This window comes from Hylobates moloch, unplaced genomic scaffold, assembly GCF_009828535.3.
Source record: "Hylobates moloch isolate HMO894 unplaced genomic scaffold, HMol_V3 SCAFFOLD_6, whole genome shotgun sequence".
Lineage (NCBI taxonomy): Eukaryota > Metazoa > Chordata > Mammalia > Primates > Hylobatidae > Hylobates > Hylobates moloch.
The window spans coordinates 1264020-1285514 of NW_026652281.1; the positions used below are offsets into that span (position 1 = coordinate 1264020).

The window sequence follows — 21495 nt, forward strand, 5'->3', positions numbered from 1 at the left end:
CATCTCCTGCGAGTTTTCAGGGAAGCCCTCCCCTTACCCTCGGGAGTCTGGAGGGTCATGGTCGCCAGTACCGAACCCACATGCTGGCAGCTCCTTAGGGGCGACACAGAGGCCCCAACACTTGGCTGGAGACCCCGCCCTGCCTCCTTTCTTTTGTCCAAACCTATCTCCCTGGGCTAGGGCTACCTGGAGGCTTCCCCACCTCACCCCAGCAGGATGAGCAGGTCCTGAATTCGTGCTCCTGGCCCGGGGGTCCTGGGGCACGTGCATGCCCAGTGGTCTCCAACATTCCTGCCCTAGGGAGTTGGTCCTGGGAAGACCCAGGAGCATCGGGAGTGGCTGTGCAGAGGCAGAACCAGGCCTGAGCACGGCAGTTGCTCCCTGCCCAGGCTGTTCTCTGCTCACCTATGGCCCTGGGTTTGAGTAGGGCCAGTGGGAGGCAGCAGAGAGCAGTACAGGACCGAGGGTGGCAGCACCCCCGCCAAGGTCCCCTGAGGCTCCTGCACCCTCTGGACGGGGCAGCCGCCTTCCCCGGGGCTGAGCCTGCGGTGAGGCTCCTGGGCTGGAGCCCCTCAGGGATCCCTCGGGCACTTCCTCAGCAGCGCCTCTCCTCCACCGAGCGTCAGCTTAGAAGCCCAGGATGGTGACTGGGAAGGCAGCATGGAGCCTGGAGTGGACAGAGCGGTGTCCCCAGGCCCAGGCCCACCCACACCTCCCAGCTTGGCCTGAAGGGAAGTAGGGCCTTTGCCTTGGGATTAAGGCATGGGTGGCGCTGGGTGATCCTGGAGCAGGTGGCCCTGGGTCCAAGGCCAAATGCCCTGAGTCCAGAGGGAGGAGACCAGACACGGTGAAGGCCACAGGGGACGAGGCGGGGACTGGACGGAGCGCCACCAGCCTGGGCTCACCTGGGGCCACTGGAGCTGGAAGAGGCAGGAAGGAGCCCCAGTTCCTCTGGGAGTGCACGGCCCTGAGACCCTTGGTTTCAGCCTCTAGCCTCCGGAAAAGTGAGGGGCCAGCGTCTGCAGTTTTATTGTTTTAAGCCCCAGTTCGTGGTCATTTGTCATGGGGGTGCCGAGATACAGAGACAGACACCCCCGGGGGACTCTGATCACCAGAAACCATGGGGGGCCTGGAGCTTGGGGCCTTGCAGAGCTGGAGGGGCCATCTGGGAGCCCCCTGCCCGCAGAAGTCACTGAGGAGCCAATAGCCCCCCGGCTGGAAGGGCCGTCCCAGGGGGACCACGGGGAGCAGATCGCAGGCCCGTTACACAGAACAAGCTGCTGGTCACACCGGTGCCCGCCACACCCCCCACAGTCTGTTCGCTCCAAGGACCACCCGAGGTTAAAGCCTTGATGGCTGTGCCCCCTCGCATCCACTGGGTGTGATTGGCATCCACAGGGGGGTCCTCAGGGCCGCTGTTCCCCACCTGTTGCATTTGCTGGAGCCCCTCCAGCCAGGCCAGAGCAGAGACACGGTCCCACCCACCACAGCCACCCAGCCGCACCCTCACAGCTGGAGAAAGCAGGGTTATTTTAAAGTAAACCCCACCCAGCCCCGCCCTCACAGCTGGAGAAGGCAGGGTTATTTTAAAGCAAGCCGAGGCAGCAGGCAGAGCTTCCCAGAGGGGGTCACAAGGAGACCCAGCTGTCAGCCATGCCTTTGAGAACCACTGTCCCCGAGGTCAGACACCCATGACACAGCCTGATTCACCCCGGGCTGCTTCTAAGACACAGACACACATGTCGCTTTGCCAGGAGCCTCTCTAAATTAAAGACGGGTGGCCGGTCGCCATGGTTCATGCCTGTAATCCCAGCACTTTGGGAGGCTGAGGTGAGTGGATCACCTGAGGTCAGGAGTTTGAGACCAGCCTGGCCTACATGGTGAAATCCCGTCTCTACCAAAATACAAAAAATTAGCTAGATGTATTGATCGGTGCCTGTAATCCCAGCTACTCGAGAAGGTGAGACAGGAGAATTGCTTGAACCCAGGAGGCGGAGGTTGCAGTGAGCTGAGATCGCACTACTGCACTCCAGCCTGGGTGACAGAGCAAGACTCCGTCTAAAAAAACAAAGACGACAGGGCCAGGCATGGTCCCTCACACCTGTGATCCCAGCACTTTGGGAGGCCGAGGTAGGAGGATCGCTTGAGCCCAGGAGTTTGAGACCAGCCTGGTCAACGCAGCAAGACCTCACTGGTACAGAAAATAAAAAAATTAAGGCCGGGCACAGTGGCTCACGCCTGTAATCCCAGCACTTTGGGAGGCCAAGGCGGGGGGATCATGAGGTCAGGAGTTCGAGACCAGCCTGACCAACATGGTGAAACCCCGTCTCTACTAAAAATATAAAAATTAGCCAGGCGTGGTGGCGGGCGCCTGTAATCCCAGCTACTCAGGAGGCTGAGGCAGGACAATCGCTTGAACCAGGGAGGCGGAAGTTGCAGTGAGCTGAGATCGTGCCGTTGCAGTCTAGCCTGGGTGACAGCGCGAGACTCTGTCTCAAAAAATAATAATTAAAATTAGCCAGGCATGGTGATCTACGGTCCCAGGTGCTCAAGAGACTGAGGCAGGAACATCGCTCGAGCCCGGAAGGTCAAGGCTGAATGAGCCGCCTCTCACCACTCCAGCCTGGGTCACAGAGCAAAATCCTGTCCCTAAAAAATAAATGAGATTAAAGCAACAAGCCAGGCCGGGGCCTTCGGGGACACTCACCGTCAGGAGGTGCATGTGCAGTTGTCGCTGGTTCTCAGCCAGAAGTATTTGGCCACAGAATCCTGCAAAAACACAAATGCACCCGAGACCCTCCTGGATTAAAAATGGACCCTGTGCTCAGGGACGCTGTGTGAAGCCCAGGCTGGGACCAGGACAGGCATCTCCGCGGGCACCAACTGGAGGAGCCCTGAAGGACCCCAGCTCTCCTGGAGGTCGCCCTCTGCTGCAACCCCAGGGCTGAGGCCTAAGCAGGGAGTGGGTGGATCGAGCAGAAAGAGGCTGGGGCGGGTGGCCGGGGGTGGGGATGGGGAGGGGGGCGCATCCCCGTCCCTGTTGCCTGCAGCTTCCATATGAAACCTCATTTTTAGGGAAGGTTCTGGAGCAAAAAGCCAGTTCTCACAGCCTGCTGAGCATCCAAGGCAGACAGACTGGGCTTCAGTGGGTCCGGGCTCACCTCCCAGCAGGTGCTGGGCCTGGTCAGGTGCTGCCATCAGGAGGGGAGCTGGCTCACCTGGTAACCCCGTCTCTAGCTTTGTAAGGAGCTGCCACACCGCCTTCCTGAGCGGCGGCTCCGGTGCACGTCCCCACCAGCAGCAATGTGGCTCCCGGCCTGGGCATTGAGAAACTCCAGCTTCAGCCACACCCTCGTGGAAGTTCCTCCCTGCATCTCCGCTATGGCAGCGATGGCAGGTGTTTTTTCATGTGGATGTTGTCGATATTAGAAGTGATTGAAAATGGTGAAAAGGCATCATCTCTGCAGGTGTCCTCGGAGCACGGCATGAAGGCGCCGTGGACCCTAGATTCACAGCATCGCGAACTGCGGCCCTAACGTCGCGAAATGCGGTGCCTTATTGAGCTGTGTAATCGTATCTTCGTGAAAATGAAAGGAATCCAAACACGCCGCATGCTTGTATTGGAATTTTAGAAGCACAGATGCCGTTCCCCTCCATTTCCCACTTTTTTTGGCAATGGGATGACGTCGCTTTTGTAATCAAAGAAGTGTGTGTCATATTTGTAAATGTTTACGCAGTAGTGAGTGCTGGGGAGACCCACAGGCCCCAGCCCACACGTCCCAGGTCCCGGTCACAGGCAGGGACAGGATGGGACGGCTCTACTCACAGCCTCTCTGCCAGGGCTTGGCCTCCCGAGCCTTCATTTCCTCTCTTGCCCATGAGTCTGAGGGCAGAGAATGGCTCGGGTGCCTGCTGCCTGTCCTAGCGAGGCCTGGGGCCGCTGCAGGCTTGAGCACGTGGTCCACAGTGAGTGCCCACTGTGGTTCTCAAGCCATTAGACCTCTGCAGCCTCAGCCTTTCCAGGCCAGCCCCTCTCCGTCCTTCGCTGTCAGCCCCAGGCGCGCCCCTGCAGCCACAGCCACGTGACCAGAGCTCTCTGTCCCCAGCTTTGTCAGCGCCGAGTACCAGGAGACCCTCGGCAGGATCGCATCAGTCGTCCAGCAGCACCAGGAGGCCTTGGTCCCCGGGCAGCCCCAGCTCAACGTGTGCAACTGGGCGGTCATGGTAAGTGGCTGGTGTGTGTGCGGCTGTCTCCTTGCCGGGGCTGCAGCCACCCACCCGGGGCCCCAGGATGAACCGTGGCCAGCACAGGGCGGAGGCAGGCGCGCTTCCCTTCCTCCGTTGGTGGTAAAGGCCCTCCTGCCTCAGAGGCTTCCCTGCCTCCGTCACACGCGGCGGCGTCCACGGTTCAGGGGGCTGCAGCCAAGCGACTTGGGGACCAGAACAACGCTGCGCCAGGGCAGCCACAGGTCTAGAGCCGGCCACCCGGGCCTCTGCCTGGCTGAGCTGAGACTGGGGAACTCCAAGGCCCCTCTCCTGCCCCCCACAAGTGGTCACTGAGGGACAGCAGGGAGCGTGAGAGGGGCCGGGGTCCCCTGGTCCTCGACTCCCACACGGGCAGCTTCTCCTTGCGGGGACCCTGTGATGACATCCAAACTCCCAGGCTCTGAAGGCACCGAGGCAGGAACGGCACTGCCCAGTGGGTCCCGGCTGGGCTGGTGCCCCAGGCAGGAACGGCACTGCCCGGTGGGTGCCGGGTGGGCTGGTGCCGGAGGCAGGAATGGCACTGCCCGGTGGGTCCTGGGTGGGCTGGTGCTGCGCTGCTGCGGCCCCAGAGCCCACCTGCAAGGTTCCCATTGTGCCTCCTTCACGCTGGGCCAGCCCCAGGGACCTTCGTGTCAGACCTGACGCCACTCCTAGGCACCCAGAGCAGCACCTCCGTGTGGCCTGACAAGACCAGGCCTTGTTCACCTCCAGTAGAGAAACGGCCTCATCACACCAGCATCAGCCAGAAACACAAGCACAGACGTGCCTCCAAAGTTTCACTGAAGTCTGTGTTCAAGCCACAAAGGATGCGTCTCTTTGTCCAGCCCTGGGGCCGCAGCAGTCAGGGCCTCTCAGGAGCAGCTTTTCGATCCCCTGCTTGGGGGTCCCATGGGGTGGTGTGTGGACGGCCCAGCCATCCCGCGTGTGCAGTGGCCACAAAGGCCTGTTTCACAGCTCCTTCAGTTGGGACACATGCGGCGCTCACTCCAGTCGGCAAAAACGGGCCACACACCGGTCTGCAGTGTCGCTCCTGGGTGCCCAGAGCCCACCGAGCACAGTGGAGATGGCCGAGCCTCGAGGCCCCGGGCCCCTGGGCCGTCGCTCACCTGTTTACACGGGCTGGGCGTTGCTGCCCACAGCCCCTGGATCCGCCGGGTGAAACCGCAGGAAGAGGGCCCCTCGGCAGCTGCAGACTTCAGCCTGGGCTCCTGCTGTGCGGGCGAAAAAGCCCAGTTGAAGCCTTTTTCCAGAGCCAGACCCGGCTGCAGCGTGGGAGCTGCTGGGTGCCCACCGTGCCGTGGGAAGGAAGGTGGTGGCCCTGAACAGCCAGGGAGCCACAGCGTGGGCCGGCGCGTGTAACAGGAGAGCACCGGACGTCGGGAGCACCTCCCAGCAGTGAGGACCATGGAGGGCAGATGGCCTTGTCCCTGCCCAGGGACGGTCCACCCTGCAGGGAGGGGTTCTTTAGGACTGGGCAGGGCAGGGCCACCTCCGTTAGTTGTGGGGCGGGGGGGGCGGTGCCTGGCAAGTTTCACAGGAAGATATTCAGGGCCATTCCTTCAAAGGGACCTGGGCAGCTGGCGTCCCCGCCTCTGGACTCAGTGGTGGAGCAGCCAGGTCCCTGTCTCAGGACCCTTGAGTCTCGGGCCCCGGGAGCCCCAGGGCCGCCAGCCGTGGAGGAGCCCTGGCCTTCTGCCCTCCACACCCAATCCCAGTCCGTGCTGCTGGGTCCTTCTCTACGACCCAGGCTGCAGTGGCTCCCCGGGCGCAGGCGACACCAGCCATGGAGACAGTGGGCACAGGGCAGGGGAGGTGGCGCATACGGCCTGGCTGCCGCTGCCATCTCCTGGGCACTAGGGGAACTGCCCCCACCGCCACACCTGTGCCCTCTGCAGGAGGGAAAGTGGTGCCAACTCAGACCTGGCGAGCTGCGTCACTGGGGTCTGAGGGGCCCAGACGGCACTGTGAGCAGAGCCACGGGGGAGATGCACAGACACGCGTGTGAAGCTTGGAGGCCACTCGCCCTCCTCACCCCTTCCCTGCCCTCTGTCCCTGCCAACTCCAGGCCAGCCCCAGGCCAGGGGCTCAGTGGTGTCTCTGGCACAGAGGAGAGGGAGTCTGGCCACCTGGACCCCTGCTCCTGGGACAGCTGAGCAGCCTTCGAGAAATGCAGATCCCCCACCCAGACACACACACACCCTGCAGCTGCCTCTGCTGCCCCTGGAGTTTGGGAGCAGCTTCCTCACCCAAACCCACCCCTGCTCTGGTGGCCAAGGGGGCAGGGACACTCATGTGGCATCCCCTGCTGCCACCCAGGGCTGGAGAGTGTCCTTAGTCCTCTGAGCAGCACCCAGAATCCAAAGTCTGTCCCAGGAAAGTGCCCTCAGGGCCATGCGGCATCTGACGTGGCACAGAGGTGGCCTGGACGGGGACACAGAATCATACTGCACTCATTTCAGCCAAGAAGGCTCCTCTTAGCGGCATAAGTCTCCCTTTCTGTTGCCAGGAAAAGTGCCCTCCCACCAAGCAAGGCTTCCACTAAGCGAGGCTGCGCTGTGAGGTCCACACACACCCAGGCGGTGGAGGGGTGCGGGCTCCGCTCAGCACCGCACTGAACTGAGCCCAGCGGTGCAGTAGGGACCGGCTCCTCCCTGGGAAAGCCTTCTTGAGAGGCTGAAGCTGCAGGAGAGGGTGATGAGTTGAGAGGCTCAGGGTGGGCCCTCCTGGGAGGACTGCCTGCCCTTTCTAACACCACTGGCCACACGGAGGCCCTCAGCCACTTGGCAGCTGCATCCCCCATACCCGGGACCTCCCCGCCAAGTTCTCATTCCTCCAACGGCAGCCTTCAGAGCTGAGAGGCCGAGTCGAGAGGGCGCCATCTCCTGAGTTCCCATGATTCCGGGGGGAGGCGTCTGTGTAGCTGCCCACCTGGACCGAGGTGGTCTCCACTGAGGCCAATGGGATGGGAGTCCGGGGTTGACCTGGGCAGGGGACACATCAAAACTGCTCGAGGCCAAGCGCGGTGGCTCACGCCTATAACCCCAGCACTTTGGGAGGCCGAGGCAGGCGGATCATCTGAGGTCAGAAGTTTGAGACCAGCCTGGCCAACTTGGGGAACCCTTGTCTCTACTAAAAATACAAAAATGGTTGGGCGTGGTGGCTCACACCTGTAATCCCAGCACCTTGGGAGGCCAAGGCAGGTGGATCATGAGGTCAGGAGTTCAAGACCAGCCTGGTCAAGATGATGAAACCCCATCTCTACTAAAAATACAAAAATTAGCCAGGCGTGGTGGCACGTGCCTGTAATCCCAGCAGCTGCTCGGGAGGCTGAGGCAGGAGAATCTCTTGAACCCGGAAGGCAGAGGTTGCAGTGAGGCAAGATCGTGCCAGTGAACTCCAGCCTGGGTGACAGAGCGAGACTGTCTCAAAACAGAACAGCAACAACAAAATGCTCGTTGCTGCTGGGTCCACAAGAGCTTGGAATAACTGCATGTTCTTTTTCTCAATTTTCATTTCCCAGAACTGGGCACCTCCGGGCTGTGAAAAGTTAGGGAAGTGTCTGACTCCTCCAGAATCCATTCCCAAGAAGTGCCTCTGGTCCCACTAGCGCCTGCGTGGACCCAGGCCAGGCCTGGAATCTCCGGTTGGCCCTGCAAGTGCCTGGAGGGAGGACGGCTCTGGCCTTGGTGCTCCCCCAACCCTGCCCAAGCCAGACAGCACCTGCAGACGCAGAGGCCCTGCACAGCTCCACCTGCAGGACCTGACCCTGCAGACGCAGGGGGGCTGCACAGCTCCACCTGCAGGACCTGACCCTGCAGACGCAGGGGGGCTGCACAGCTCCACCTGCAGGACCTGACCCTGCAGACGCAGGGGGGCTGCACAGCTCCACCTGCAGGACCTGACCCTGCAGACGCAGGGGGGCTGCACAGCTCCACCTGCAGGACCTGACCCTGCAGACGCAGGGGGGCTGCACAGCTCCACCTGCCGGACCTGACCCTGCAGACGCAGGGGGGCCCCTGCACAAGGGGGGGGGCTGAACCCCTCCCCCCGGCCCCCGCCCCCGGACAAGGGGGGGGGGGGGGCTGCACAGCTCCACCTGCCCAGGACCTGACCCTGCAGACGCGGGGGTGCTGCACAGCTCCACCTGCCGGACCTGACCCTGGAGTGTGCTCGGCCTTCCTCGCCCACGGCGCCTCAGGCCTCAGACCTGAGGACCCTGCCATCTCACGCCTTTGTGAACCCCAAATATCTGAGACAGGTCTCAGTTTATTTTGCCAAGGTTAAGGATGCGCCCATGACAGCCTCAGGAGGTCCTGACAACAGGTGCCCGAGGTCGCTGGGGATACAGTTTGCCTTTATACATCTTAGGGAGACATAAGATCAGTACGTGTGTGACGTACATTGGTTCACCCAGCCTTCCACTGAATACACGATTGAGTCTGGCCCACTGAATCCGCATTTTTATGTAAACAATAAGGGAATGGAGTAATCAGATAAGCGTTTGTCTCGGGAGCCCCAGAGGGATGACTTCCAGTTCCGTCTGTCCTTTGTCCACAAGGAATTTCCTTGGGCGCTAATTATGAGGGAGGCGTGTAGCTTATCATTGTAGCTCTGTCATGTAGAAATAAAACGGCAGGCAGGTTTGCCTAATTCCCTGCTTGACTTTTCTCTTGGCTTAGTGATTTTGGGGTCCGGAGATTTATTTTCCTTTCACACCTTCCCAGCAGCTGCCAAGGATCAGGCGCCCAGCTCCCGCTGCCTCCTGGCCGGCCTTCTCCGGAGCCCAGCGCCGCATTCCTTGCTGAAGGGCAGGACTCGGGGCTCCCTGCTGTTCCCACGCCAGCCCAACAGCCCGGGGTTGAAGGAGGCGACAGGGCCAATTCTGTGTTGAACCCTCCCCAGGCCCCTCCTCCAGTACGCCCCCCCCCCACCTTCCCAGTCCCCCCTCGGGCCATCTGGGAGACAGAATCAGGAACAAGGAGGGGGAAGGCGGAGGCCTCCTGGGCTGGACGTGGACGGCTGAAGTGTAGCTCACACACTAGGACCGGTGCGGCTGGCTCATGTGGCAGCTTCCCCGGGGACGTGACGATGTCAGGGTCCGACATTTCCACCTTCCCTAGGGGTCTGGAGCCCAGGCCCCAGGCCTTGCCAGCCCTTACCACGGCACACTGCGAGGCAGCCGCCCCTGCCACGCCCCTCGGCATCAGAGGATGGGTCCCCCACCCACCACCCTGGAACCGGGGCCCCAGCAGCCGCATGCAGCCTCCGGCCTCCCCCTCCGAAGGCTCCTGGATGCTGCCTTCCACTGAGGGGGTTTTGCCTTCTGCAGTAACTGCCAGGCCAAAGCTGAATTGTAAAAGTTGCGAAATGATGGGCCGGGCGCGGTGGCTCACGCCTGTAATCCCAGCACTTTGGGAGGCCGAAGAGGGCAGATCACGAGGTCAGGAGATCGAGACCATCCTGGCTAACAGTGAAACCCAGTCTCTACTAAAAATACAAAAAATTAGCCGGGCGTAGTGGCGGGCGCCTGTAGTCCCAGCTACTCCGGAGGCTGACGCTGGAGAATGGCCGGAACCCAGGAGGTGGAGCTTGCAGTGAGCCGAGATGGCGCCACTGCACTCCAGCCTGGGCAACAGAGGGAGACTCTTCAAAAAAAAAAAAAAAGTTGCGAAATGAAGAAAAGTCTTGGAATAGAGCACAAGGCATTTTAGCTCTGGGGATTTTTTTGAAAGGAAATTGTGTTTGGGGGGAGTTGTGCCTCACACAACCCCCTGGGTACCAGTCCTCAGGCGGCCAGGGGGTTCACAGCTCCCCACCCCCAAGGCTAAGGGGTCACCTGGCCTCTGCAGGCGGACAGAAGGGCCTCTGCCCTCGCGGATGCGCGCCCTGGCCTGGCCACACCTTCCGGCCTCCCTCCCCCGGGTCCTGGCGAGGAAGAGCAGCCTCAACGGCAGGGCCCATCCGCGAGAGGCCAGCGCCCCCGGCCGGTCCAGCCCAGGCCCGACGCCTCCGCCCTGGGCTGCTCCCTCCGGGCCCTGCACCACGCTCCTGCTACTTGGACTGCTTCCTCCCGCCCTCCTCCACCCCGCGCGCCAGAATCCTGCGCGCAGCGTGGGGATCTCGGCCAATAACGGAGAAAGGGCACGGCCCGTACGCGCGCCAGGTGCGTGGGCGAGACCAGCTCACGCCCCTCCTCCAGCCGCCAAGGCCCCGGTCCACAGCTGCCTGGCTGCCGTCAGAGGCGCAGCCCGAGACAAGGAAGGGCGCCTTGACTCGCACCTTTGTCTGGTTCGAACGTTCTGCTCAGTGGTGCGTGGAATGCGAGAGCGTCTTAAAATCGATGGCGCCTTGGAGTCCATGAAATACGGTACATGCTTCCGGCGAGGGACGCCCCTCCCCGCGGAAGCCCCGCCCCTCACCCACGCTCCGCCCTCCGGGGGGATGCCCCACCCCTCGTGGCGGTCCCGCCAGTCACCGCGCAGGCGCGCTCGGGCTGCCGCTGGCTTCTCGCACGCGGCTATGGCGGACCCTGAGGTGCAGCTGGTTGAGCAGCGGGTCCGCAGCTTCCCCGACTTCCCCACCCCAGGCGTGGTATTCAGGTGCAAGCACAGGCCGCCCTCGTGGCGCCCCGACCTGCGGGCCTACGGATGGGAGCGCGTTGCCCGCGACCTCGGGACTGTCGGGCAAGCGGGGCGGGCGGGGCGGGAACCCTCGTCCTTCGCCCCCGGGGCCGCTGCCCTCCTTCGGCCCCGGCGTCACCAGGCCTGTCCTTGGGTCCAGGGACATCTCGCCCGTCGTGAAGGACCCCGCCTCCTTCCGCGCCGCCATCGGCCTCCTGGCGCGACACCTGAAGGCGACCCACGGGGGCCGCATCGACTACATCGCAGGCGAGTGCCCCGTGGCCGCGTCTAGGGCGCCTCCGCCTCCGCGCGCGCCGAAGGCAGCACGTGGGCTCTGTGCGTCTGCTTGGGGGAGGGCTTTTGGGGTCCTTCAGGGGGCGCTGGGACGGGCGCCGTGCTTGGGGTCGCCCGGGAGGGGTTGTGAGGTTGAGCCCCCGAGGCCGCCGCGCTGTGCAGGCGCCCTGCCCGCAGGTTCCGGGTCCCCAGCCCAGGACAGGCGTGATCGAGTCTCCCTGGAGTGCCCAAGCTGAATCCAGAGGGCCCAGCCGCCTTGTTTCTTGTTCCTTCTGCGAGCTGGTATTGAGCGCCTGCCACGAGCCAGGCCTTCCCTGGTAAAGATCACGGAATGCCCACCCAGGGAAGGGAGGCCTGGAGGCCTCCGGGAGAGCCCAAGAGGTGGCCCAGGGAGAACAGAGTGTTCCTGCCGGTCTTGCCACTCCTAGGGTGTGACAGCCCACTCCCTGGACATTGCCCTGAGGAAAGCGCCAGCTCTTGCTGGAGCCACAGCACTGCCAGAGCCCCCTTCTTACCTCCTGCAGGAAGCCCTCCCTGCCCTCCTGCCAGGCTGGGGCAGGGTTTCCCTGAGCGTCCCCCAACCATCACAGCTCAGGGCACCTCGAGAGACTCCCTTTTTAGACAGAAGCCCTGGGGCAGAGCTGCCTTTGAGAATAAGCTGAGGCCTGGCAGTTTTCTACCAGCCCAGTTACAGGTGGGCTGCTGAGCTCAGAGAGAGGGGCGGTGACTCCCTTAGGAACACACAGCTAAGAAGTGGTCCCTTAAAAGACAGACCCAGGTTTACACTCTGACTTGGAAGCAGCTCCGGGTAGGTGATGGGTAACATTCTTTAAATGGCGCACGTCACTGGCCTTTCAGCTGGGAGCCAGCCAGGTACCCCTTGCCACCGGCCAACCCTGGCCCCTGGGACTCCCATGCTGCCGAGTCACTCCTGTCACTCACCCTGACAGGCCTAGACTCCCGAGGCTTCCTCTTTGGCCCCTCCCTGGCCCAGGAGCTTGGACTGGGCTGCGTCCTCATCCGAAAGCGGGGGAAGCTGCCAGGCCCCACTGTGTGGGCCTCCTATGCCCTGGAGTACGGGAAGGTAAGAGGGCTGGGGTGGCCAGAGGAAGGGCAGGGCCAGGCCACTGTGGCCATTCTCCCCCAGCTCTAAAAGGCCTTCCCAGGCATGTCAAGTCGAGCTGCTGTGTTTAGAGTGGCCTTGGGAGCTCAAAGAGGTTGAGACATAGGCTGAGCTCACACAGCCAGGTAACAGCAAGGTGGCGTTGGAGTCAGGGCCTAGGGTGGCAGCTGCCAAGCTCTGCAACAAAGCTGTTTTCTGTGGGAGGCTGAGGACCACACACCACTTCCCACTCCAGGCTGAGCTGGAGATCCAGAAAGATGCCCTGGAGCCAGGACAGAGGGTGGTCGTCGTGGATGATCTGCTGGCCACTGGTGGTAAGGGTCTCCCCACAGCCAACTGCTGTGTCTCCAAGGGCCTGGTGGGAGTGGGACAGGACCTCGCTGGGTGACATGGGATGCAGCTTATTGTTGTCCAGAGAGTGCCTGGTGGCCAGGCCGACACCTTCCTCTCCCCGTACCTTCCCCTCCCCAACCCAGGGGCTGGCCTGGAGCACCTGCTCTCTGCAGCCCAGGCCAACTGGGGACCTCACCCTCCCATCCCCAGGAACCATGAACGCCGCCTGTGAGCTGCTGGGCCGCCTGCAGGCTGAGGTCCTGGAGTGCGTGAGCCTGGTGGAGCTGACCTCGCTTAAGGGCAGGGAGAAGCTGGCACCTGTACCCTTCTTCTCCCTCCTGCAGTATGAGTGACCGCAGGGCCTCCCAGCCCAGCATCGCCAGCTGGATCCCAGGGAAATATCGGCCTTGGGCAACTGCAGTGACATTTGCAGTCACCAGGGGCACCGGCTGCCCACAGGGAACACATTCCTTTGCTGGGGTTCAGCGCCTCTCCTGGGGCTGGAAGTGCCAAAGCCTGGGGCAAAGCTGTGCTTCAGCCACCCTGGACCCAGTTACACACAGAGGGAGAAGGCAGTAAACAGCTTTGCCACAAGAGCCGTCTCCTGTTCTCTGTTCCCCAGGACAACACCAGACTTCAGCTGTACTGTGGGCACATGCTGCTTGGTGTGGTGCCCAGCAGAGTCTGGCCTGGTTCTCACCTCAGGAGCTGGAACCCTCCAGGCACTGCAGGAAAGAGGCCATGTGGGCCCATCTTCTAGGGGAGCAAGCGAGGGCTCGGGGGTAACTAAGTCTGTCAATGCAGGTCCCACCCTGAGGCGGCCGATGCTACTGAAAGGGCTCTTCTGCAGGTCTAGTGGCTGTAAGCATGACTTTATTAGGGTTCAGGAGGTCAGAAGTACTGAAGGCAAGGTGAGGGCAGAGGCCAGTCTCTTCCGGAGGCTCCAGGGACGTCCTACTGGTCCTGCCCGGCTTCTCCAGGCTGCCTGTATCAGGGGCAGGGCTGCATCTTCAAAGCTGGCTGGCTCTGGCCCTCTCCAAGGCTCCTGTGATGACATAGAGCACAGCTGGATGATTCAGGATCACCTCTCCAGTCTTGAAATTCTTTTTTTTTTTTTTTTTTTTTTTTTTTTTTTTTTTTAGAGACAGAGTCTCTGTCACCCAGGCTGGAGTGCAGTGGTGCAATCTCTTGGCTCACTGCAAGCTCCGCCTCCTGGGTTCATGCCATTCTCCTGCCTCAGCCTCCCTAGTAACTGGGACTACAGGCGCCCGCCACCACACCTGGCTAATTTTTTTTTATTTTTAGTAGAGACAGGGTTTCACCATGTTAGCCTGGATGGTCTCGATCTCCTGACCTCGTGATCTGCCCGCCTTGGCGTCCCAAAGTGCTGGGATTACAGGCGTGAGCCACCATGCCCGGCCTAGTCTTGAAATTCTTAATGACAAAAGTCACCCTTTGCTGTGGGAGGTCCCATATTCAGAGGTTCCGGGATTAGAAGGGATGGCCTCCTGCCACCCACACTACCCAACCCCGTATTGCCACAGAGCCCCCGTCACCCCCAGCCACACTCCCGATGGCCCCCCAGGGGGCGCTGGGATCTGGCTTCCCTTCCCTACCAGCAGCAAGGACGGAGGTGCCCACAGAAACCGGTTTAATGTGAATCCACCAGGTGAGCCCCATAAAGGGGCCCACCACCCCCAGCCAGAGAGACTCGGGCTGTGCAGCCTGTAGCCCACATCGGCCTCTGGCCCTCAGGGGCACTGGGGAAAGGAAAACCAAAGTGCATCATGTTCATAAAAGAAAATGCTGGTGGGCCCAGGCCAGCGAACCTGAAGCCCACGTCTGTCCACAGTGGCCCCAGGCTCACAGCCCCTCCTCAGCTCGTGCCTGGTGGGCCAGGCGTGCAGTGATGTGGGCCAGGTCCGCAGCCTTGTCCAGCTTGACGTAGGTGTCGGTGCGGATGCGGTGGAGGCTGAGCCAGTCCGGCAGCAGCTCAGAGAGGAGCAGCAGGTGCTTCTCCATCTCCCCTGTGGGAGGAAAGGAGAACACTAAGGCTGGTGCTGGGCCCCAGCCCCACACGGGCAGCACTTTAAACCAGCCTGACCATCTAACCTCTGTGCCTGCCTGGTCGCCCTCAGAGCCCCATCACTAGGCCTTAGGGCAGAGGTGGTTCTGATCAGAGGCCCAGGTCTGGGTGGTGTGAACAGTGACCGGAGAGAGCCAGGCCTACAGTTGAGGCCCTGTGAGGACGCACCGAGCATGGAGGCCGCCAGCCCATGAAAGCCCTGAGGCAGGGGGTGCCCTGTAGCGTCGGGACCCCCATGTGCTCAGGGCCTGGTGATCAGAGGCCTGGGAGGCAGTGAAGGGTGCATGTGGGGCCCCTTTTGACCAAGGACTGCAGGCGGTCAGGGAAACGCGCCAGAGCTGTGAGGGGGAAGCTGCCCCCAGAGGCTGCAGGTGTGGAGGCGCCAAGCGGAGGCTCAGGGGTGGCTCCAAGGAGGGCAGAACGTCCAGGACACACCAATGCAAGAGGCCAGCGCCCACTGCACATCTGAACAGATCAGTGACAGACACCCCTGGTCAGAAACCTGGGGAGACGGCTGCAGCACCAGGCAGTTCCACCGTGCACGCCCCTTACCCCGCCCTGCACATACCGGCGCTCATGACAGTGCGACAGCTGCCCACCATCCTGGCACAGGCCACCTCCATGCTGAGTGCAGGCTTGCGTTCGGACACGAAGACGCTGCGCAGCACGCGGGCCAGCTCAGGCAGCCGTTCTAAGCGCTGCAGCCGCTGCTCCTGCTCCGGGCACCGCGTCATCTGTGCCAGCTGCTTCTGTGCCCCCTTGGCTCGGATCTGCAGCAGGTACCGGAACCTGGTTAGTGGGCAGCAGGTCACCAGGCCCCCACCCGCCATCACTGGGGACGACTCACCCGCTCCAGCAGATCCTGGGACACGCCCTTCAGAGCGCTGGGAGAGGCTGCAGGCGGGGTGGCTGGTGGGGTAGCCGGCAGTGCTGGCCTGGGAGACCCGGGGCTGCTGGGCACAGCAGAGCGCAGGGCCAATTGACTCAAGGCCTTCTCCATCTGTGGGAGGCACAGGTTGGAGCGAAGAGGTCACAAGATGCAACGTGCCCCGGGCTCTCTGCCCAGGAGTCCCCGGTATCTTTCAAGGCACAAGTTCACCCAGCACACTGGGTGGTCCGTGCTGGTCAATGCAGTGTCCCAGTGTGCAGCATCGCCTGCCCAGGCCAACTCCCCACATGGGGCTAGTGGCAGAGCCAGGCTTAGAGGCTGTAGCTGGGGACAGAGGGCAAATGCCACCAACTCTCTGGATCCCCCAGCCAAGGAGGAAGCCAGATGAGGCGTCAAGCTCATCGCCAAGGCTCCACCTCTTACGCCTGGGGTCAGGCTGGCCCACCCACCTGGGAGAAATGGGCTGCCCAAGCCTCGCAGCCTCACCCTGGGTGAAATCAGGTTGCGGGCCCGGGCCAGCACCTCCTGGGCAGTGGTGAGTTTCTCCGTGGCAGGTGGCTGGGGCAGCGCAGCCGGCTCGATGTCCGGCACTTCATCCACGTTGAAGCGCGGGTGCCAGCGGGTCAGCTGGTCCTCCGGCACCACCATGGGGGGGCTCAGGGAGGCCAGGAAGGCCTGGGGAGAAGGAGTAGACGGGTGACCCTGGGCACATCTGAGACGAGGGCAGACTGTGTGTGAGGTAGGCCTGTCTATGCTTACGTCCCAGCCGGGCCGCCTTGGGCAAGTCACTTAGCCTCTGCCCAGTGCTCACCTTGGAGGGACAGCACAAGGCCTCCCATGGTCCACACTCGCTGAACGCCTTGGGGACCTCCTCAGTGCCTGTGGCTGCACCCTAAGCACACCAGCCCTCAGCTCAGGGTGAACCCAGCCCAGTTCCATCCCGGGAGAAGCTGTGGGTAGCAGGGATGCTCCGAGCACAGGGTTAGGTGCTGAGGCAGTGCTGGCGCCACCACCTTCACACAGCAGGGCCGGGGGCCGCTCACCTTGTGGTGCTCCTTAACATGCTCCACCAGCTTCTGGCTGAAGATCTGCCGTCGCTGCAGGAGGCGCGAGGCCGTGAGCTGGGGGGCTGCTCCGTCAGCCTCTGTGGGACAAGTCCAGGCCTAAGTGCCCACCAGGCCACCCAGCCACCCATCCATGACCAGTCCTGGGCCAGGTGCCCAGCGCCTCACACCCACCCTGGAAAGTGTGCAGGTCACAGATAGGGAAACCGAGGTCCCGCACCCAGCACTCACCCTGCTCCAGCAGTGGCTCGATGGTGAGCTGGTAATCTGACCTCTTGACACCATCCTTGAAGGTGGGGACGCTGCGCTCCTGACGGAAGCGGTAGGAGGCCGGGTACACGGTTTTGATCTGGCCAACGTTGCGCTCCTCAAAACGCCTATGGGAGGAGGGGCCGGCTCAGGAGGCAGGTCTGGGCCCATCCCCAGCTCCAGGACAGCCCCAGCCCGCCCGCGGCCACTCACCTACGCATCATGTCCTGGACGCCCCGCTGGACCTTGGAAAAGGTGGGCGTCTCGCAGCGGTTGTGGAGCATGCCCACGATGGTGTCCATGCTGCGAAACATCTCTGCCAGCACCTGGTACTTGTAGGGCAGCACGAGCCCCGGCAGGCCAGGCTGGGCCAGGGCATGGAAGCGCTGGTAGGCGGGCGCCTTCTCGCCACTGTCAGGGAGGGAGGAGCCTCATGAGAAGCAGTAGGCCCTACCCCTCCAACGCCACAGCAGGCCCCTCGGCCAGGGAGACCCTCCGATGGGGCCTGCCACGCCACACAGGATGGCTTTCGCGGCCCTTGCACACCCACCAGCACTGGCACCGTTAAGGGTAGCACTGGTGACGGGAAAGCCCGGCTCCACACCCCAGCTCTGCTGTGTCCATGCGGCTGCCCCGGGGAAGCTCTGCCCTCTCCCCAGCCCAGTTTCGTCGGCTCTCAGGGGCAGAGGCAGACAACATAACAATGCGTCAGGAGCAGTTGAAATCCGCCAGAGTCCCCAAGGCAGGAGCTGCCCCCCACAGGAGGGACTGAGGGCACAGGGCCAGCAGTGCCCGGGACCTTTTTCTCAGGGGTCTGGCTCCACGCCCTGGTGACCTCACCACCACCCTCCCTGGAAGGAGCAGACCTGGGCCTCTGACAGGCTCGCCCGGCCACGCCTCCCACCAACCCGGCCTCTGCCGGGGCCTCGTGGCCGCTCACCCAGCACTCACCATGGCTCCTCAGGGTGGCCCTCGGCCTCTGGGGTGCAGGACTCAGCAGCATCCTGGGCACTGGCCTTCAGCGCCCGGACTCTTGCCCCCAGCTCCCGGGCCCGTTGCAGGCATGACGCAAGCTCAGAGATGGTGTCCTTCAGGGGGATCAGGGGACATGATGCCATCAGGCAGGTAGGCAGGCCGGTACCACTCAGCCCTCCTGCATCTGCCCCAGGCTCCGCCCCTCACCTGGTCCTGCAGGGATGTCAGGTGGGGCGGCTGACCTGCTGCCGGGGTGGATTTCTTTATCTTCTGGCCCAGAGAAGGGCAGGCTGGGATGTCTGGGGCGTCGGGGGAGTCAGGAGCCTCGGGGGTACTGGGGCTGGAAACCTGGTGGGAGGGACCCCAAGGGTGAACTCATGACAAGACCTGGTGCTCCTGGCTCTGCAGAGGACCCCAAAGGATCAGAAGCCGCTCTGAGTTAACTGGGATGGGCATGGCTGGGGGGCTTAGGGCTTCCCGTAGACGGTGGTCTGTGCTAAAACTGGCCGGGGACACAGCCTTGTTCTCGTCTTCCGGGGCCGTTTCCAGGTCGGACCCCTACCCTGGCCTCGCAGAGAAGCTGGACTTCCAGCCCCATCATCAGATCCCGGTGCATGCCCCCCAGTGCCTCCTGCTCATCTCAGGAGCCAGCCAAGTCCCCAGTGGTGGCAGGGCGCCCCCAGGATCTCCCGACCTGTCCCAGAGTTCCCTGCTCCCCGCCCCGTCCCGTCCCCCGCGCCTCAGTTTCCCTGCCCCCGTCCCTCGGCCTCAGTTTCCCCGTGACCTGCCCCCCGGGCCTCAGTCTCCCCGCCCCCAACTCCCCGGCCTCAGTCTCCCCGAGCCCCGCCCCCCGGGCCTCAGTTTCCCTGCCCCGGAGCCCCGGCCTCAGTCTCTCCGGGCCCCGCTCCCCGGGCCTCAGTTTCCCCGCCCCCAACCCCCCGGCCTCAGTCTCCCCACGCTCCTCACCTCGTCCGCCGACAGCCGCAGCCTCCTGCGGGCCGGTGGCCCGGCCTGGTCGCGTCCGGGTGCGGCGGGCGGGCGGGCGCGCTTGCGGCTGCCGCTGGCGGCGGAGTCCGGGGAGCGGAGTGCGGGCCTGGCGGGGCTGGGGGTGCAGCAGGCCAGCTTGGGCGGCGCGATGCGGGGCCCGGGGCGGCGGCGCGCGAAGAAGTCGGTGACGCGGCGCTGCTCCATGGCGGCAGAGTGCGCGGCGAAAGCAAAGAAAGAAGGAAGGGAGGAAGGGGCGGGAGCGGTTCCCGCCAAATTTCCCGCGGGCGCCCTGGCCCCGCCCCCGGCGCGGACTGAACCATCGGGGCAGAGCACGGGGGCGGGGGGGGTGGAAAAGGGACGGGGCGCGCATGCGCGCTGGTGGGCGCGAGAACCGGCTTGGCCGCGCGCATGCGCCGACGTGCGGGGGTGGGGGACGCGCCGGGGGGCGCCGGGGGGCGCCGTCGTGCGTGGGGCTTTAAGCGCGGTCTCCGGATCTCGGGTGTGGCTCGCACTTTTCAGGGCGTGTCAGTGGGGCCGCTGGCTTCAGGGTCAGAGTGAGCGCAGTCCAGGCAAACAGCAACGCGCGCCTGACAAAACCCCGGCGCCGCCCGGGGGAGCAGAGGACGGCGCGGCCTAGGGGGGCTGCAGGCTCGGGCTGGTAAAGGCGCTGCCCCCGCGGGCCGCACGCTCTTTATTTCTTTTTTTAAAATTATTTCTATCGAGGCGGAGTTTACGTTGCCGGGTGGTCTCGAACTCCCCGGCTCAGTGATCCGCCCTCCTGGAACTGCCGCCTCCCAAAGCGCTGCGATCACAGGCGTGGCCTCCGCGCCCCGCGTTGCTCGCTTTTTAAAAGGGTGGATTTGATAATGTGAATTATTTCTCAATCAAGCTATTACATGGAAGCGAAGAAAAGGTGCCGGGCGCGGTGGTTCACGCCTGTAATCCCAGCATTTTGAAAGGCCGAGGCAGGCGGATCACCTGAGGTCAGGAGTTCGAAACCAGCCTGACCAACATGGTAAAACTCCCTCTCTACTAAAAATACAAAAATTAGCCAGGCGTGGTGGCGGGCGCCTGTAATTCCAACTACTTGGGGGGGCTGAGGCAGGAGAATCGCTTGAACCCGGGAGGCGAAGGTTGCAGTGAGCCGAAATGGCGCCACTGCACTCCAGCCTGAGCGAAAGAGCGAGACTCCGTCTCCAAAAACAAAAAACAAAAAACAAAAAAAAAGGAAAGAAAAGAAACTGCCGTTAGCATGGCTGAGATTTTAAAGTTTTAGTTCTTAAATCCTATAGCGCTCTTATCTGGGAAACGGCCTAGAGCACGGGTTATCTGGAGACCCCGAGCCGCAGCCACTCCTTCCACAGACGCCAATAAGCAGGGCCAGGCGCAGCGCCGCGGAAGTCCCCCGCAAAGCAGTGCGGGCCACCGGGGCCTGGAGGACTGGGAGGGAAGGGGACGCGGGTGGCGGAGGCCAGGGCTGAGAGGAGGGTTTCTGTTTTCCCATTTTCCAAGTTTTCTGTAAAAAGCATGAATTGTGCCTATTTTTTTTTTTAATTAAAGGAATAGAAACCGGTTTGATGATGCAACTGGTGCTTGCAAAATACCTCAAAAGTGGCCTGCACGGTGGCTCACGCCTGTAATCCCAGCACTTTGGGAAGTCGAGGTGGGCGGATCACTTGAGGTCAGGAGTTGAAGACCAGCCTGGCCAACATGGCAAAACCCCTTCTCTACAATAAATACAAAAATTAGCTGGACGTGATGGCAGGCACCTGTAATCTCTGCTGCTCAAGATCCCGCCACTACACTCCAGCAGCCTGGGCAATAGGGCGAGACTCCATCTCCAAAACAAAACACCTCAAAAGCGAGGAGGTTCATAAGGGGGGGTGGGGGTGTAGTGAGGCCTTTGTTTTCCATCTGTATTTAGGGGTTCAGCACCTAGACCTGTGTTTTGCAAACAGCGGGTAGCAAATTTTTAGTGGGTCAAGAAATAAATATGGAATACTGAGACCCACATTTTTTAAAGCTACGTTTTGTTAAAAAGTTTTGTTTTGGTAAACGTGCTCTGGGCCACCATGCAAAATATAACTTTTTTTTTTTTTTTTGATCACCCAGGCTGGAGTGCAGTGGCACGATCATAGCTCACTGCAGCCTCCACTCCTGGGCTTAAAGGATCCCCCTGCCTTGGCCTCCCAAGTAGCTGGGGTCTACCAGGCGTGATTCACCACACCTGGCCACACCACACCACACATTAAACAAATATCATGTATTTCTTCAGTCAAAACTGGTTGCAGGTTGGAGCAGGAACTGACTTGGAAGGAGCACAAGGGAATTTTCTAGAGTAATGGAAATGGTCTATATCATGATGGGTTTGGGTCACATAAGTGTATGAATTTATCAAAATCTGAGGGTACCTTAAGATTTGTGTATTTTATGGTGTGTAAATTTATCTAAAAGCCAAATTATCAGCAAATATTGAACTCTAGTCAATGACATGCATGCAGAAGTGTTTAGGAAAAACAGGTGTCTGACACTTTAAAATGCATCAAATAAGATGGACAGGCTGGGTGCAATGACTCACACCTGTAATCCCAACACTTTGGGAGGCCGAG

The 21495-nt window shown here is 61.9% G+C and overlaps 3 protein-coding genes across 7 annotated transcripts in view; 2 read left to right on the forward strand and 1 right to left on the reverse strand.

The window, feature by feature from the left end:
- The window catches only part of GALNS (galactosamine (N-acetyl)-6-sulfatase), a 40717-nt gene extending 32445 nt beyond the window's left edge, over positions 1-8272 (forward strand). For 2 of the 4 annotated variants that reach the window (XM_032156191.2, XM_032156189.2), the window contains 2 exons: positions 4107-4224; positions 7787-8272. In XM_032156191.2, coding sequence (XP_032012082.1) covers positions 4107-4224; positions 7787-7873 — 205 coding nt within the window. In that variant the 3' untranslated portion in view covers positions 7874-8272. Of the gene's footprint in view, positions 1-4106; positions 4225-4881 lie in introns of all 4 variants that reach the window. The other 2 variants (XM_032156190.2, XM_058440361.1) reach the window with 2 other exon arrangements.
- Positions 8273-10019: 1747 nt separating this feature from the next.
- Positions 10020-13345, forward strand: APRT (adenine phosphoribosyltransferase). 2 transcript variants are annotated; one of them, XM_032156206.2, is made up of 5 exons: positions 10719-10865; positions 11047-11153; positions 12131-12264; positions 12539-12617; positions 12847-13345. In XM_032156206.2, exons 1-5 carry the CDS (start codon positions 10786-10788, stop codon positions 12987-12989), a joined length of 543 nt encoding a protein of 180 aa, XP_032012097.1. In that variant the 5' UTR covers positions 10719-10785; the 3' UTR covers positions 12990-13345. The 2 variants fall into 2 exon arrangements, with proteins under 2 accessions (XP_058296346.1, XP_032012097.1); XM_058440363.1 differs by lacking the exons at positions 10719-10865; positions 12131-12264; positions 12539-12617; positions 12847-13345 and adding an exon at positions 10020-10633 and having other exon boundaries at positions 11047-11156.
- A 114-nt stretch (positions 13346-13459) lies between these two features.
- Positions 13460-19240, reverse strand: CDT1 (chromatin licensing and DNA replication factor 1). The gene is made up of 11 exons (XM_032156205.2): positions 18866-19240; positions 18107-18247; positions 17876-18012; positions 17138-17335; positions 16907-17052; positions 16655-16755; positions 16098-16286; positions 15570-15722; positions 15291-15492; positions 14466-14663; positions 13460-13681 (listed from the first exon to the last, which is right to left on the reverse strand). Exons 1-10 carry the CDS (start codon positions 19088-19090, stop codon positions 14500-14502), a joined length of 1656 nt encoding a protein of 551 aa, XP_032012096.1. The 5' UTR covers positions 19091-19240; the 3' UTR covers positions 13460-13681; positions 14466-14499.
- Between the last annotated feature and the right edge of the window lie 2255 nt (positions 19241-21495).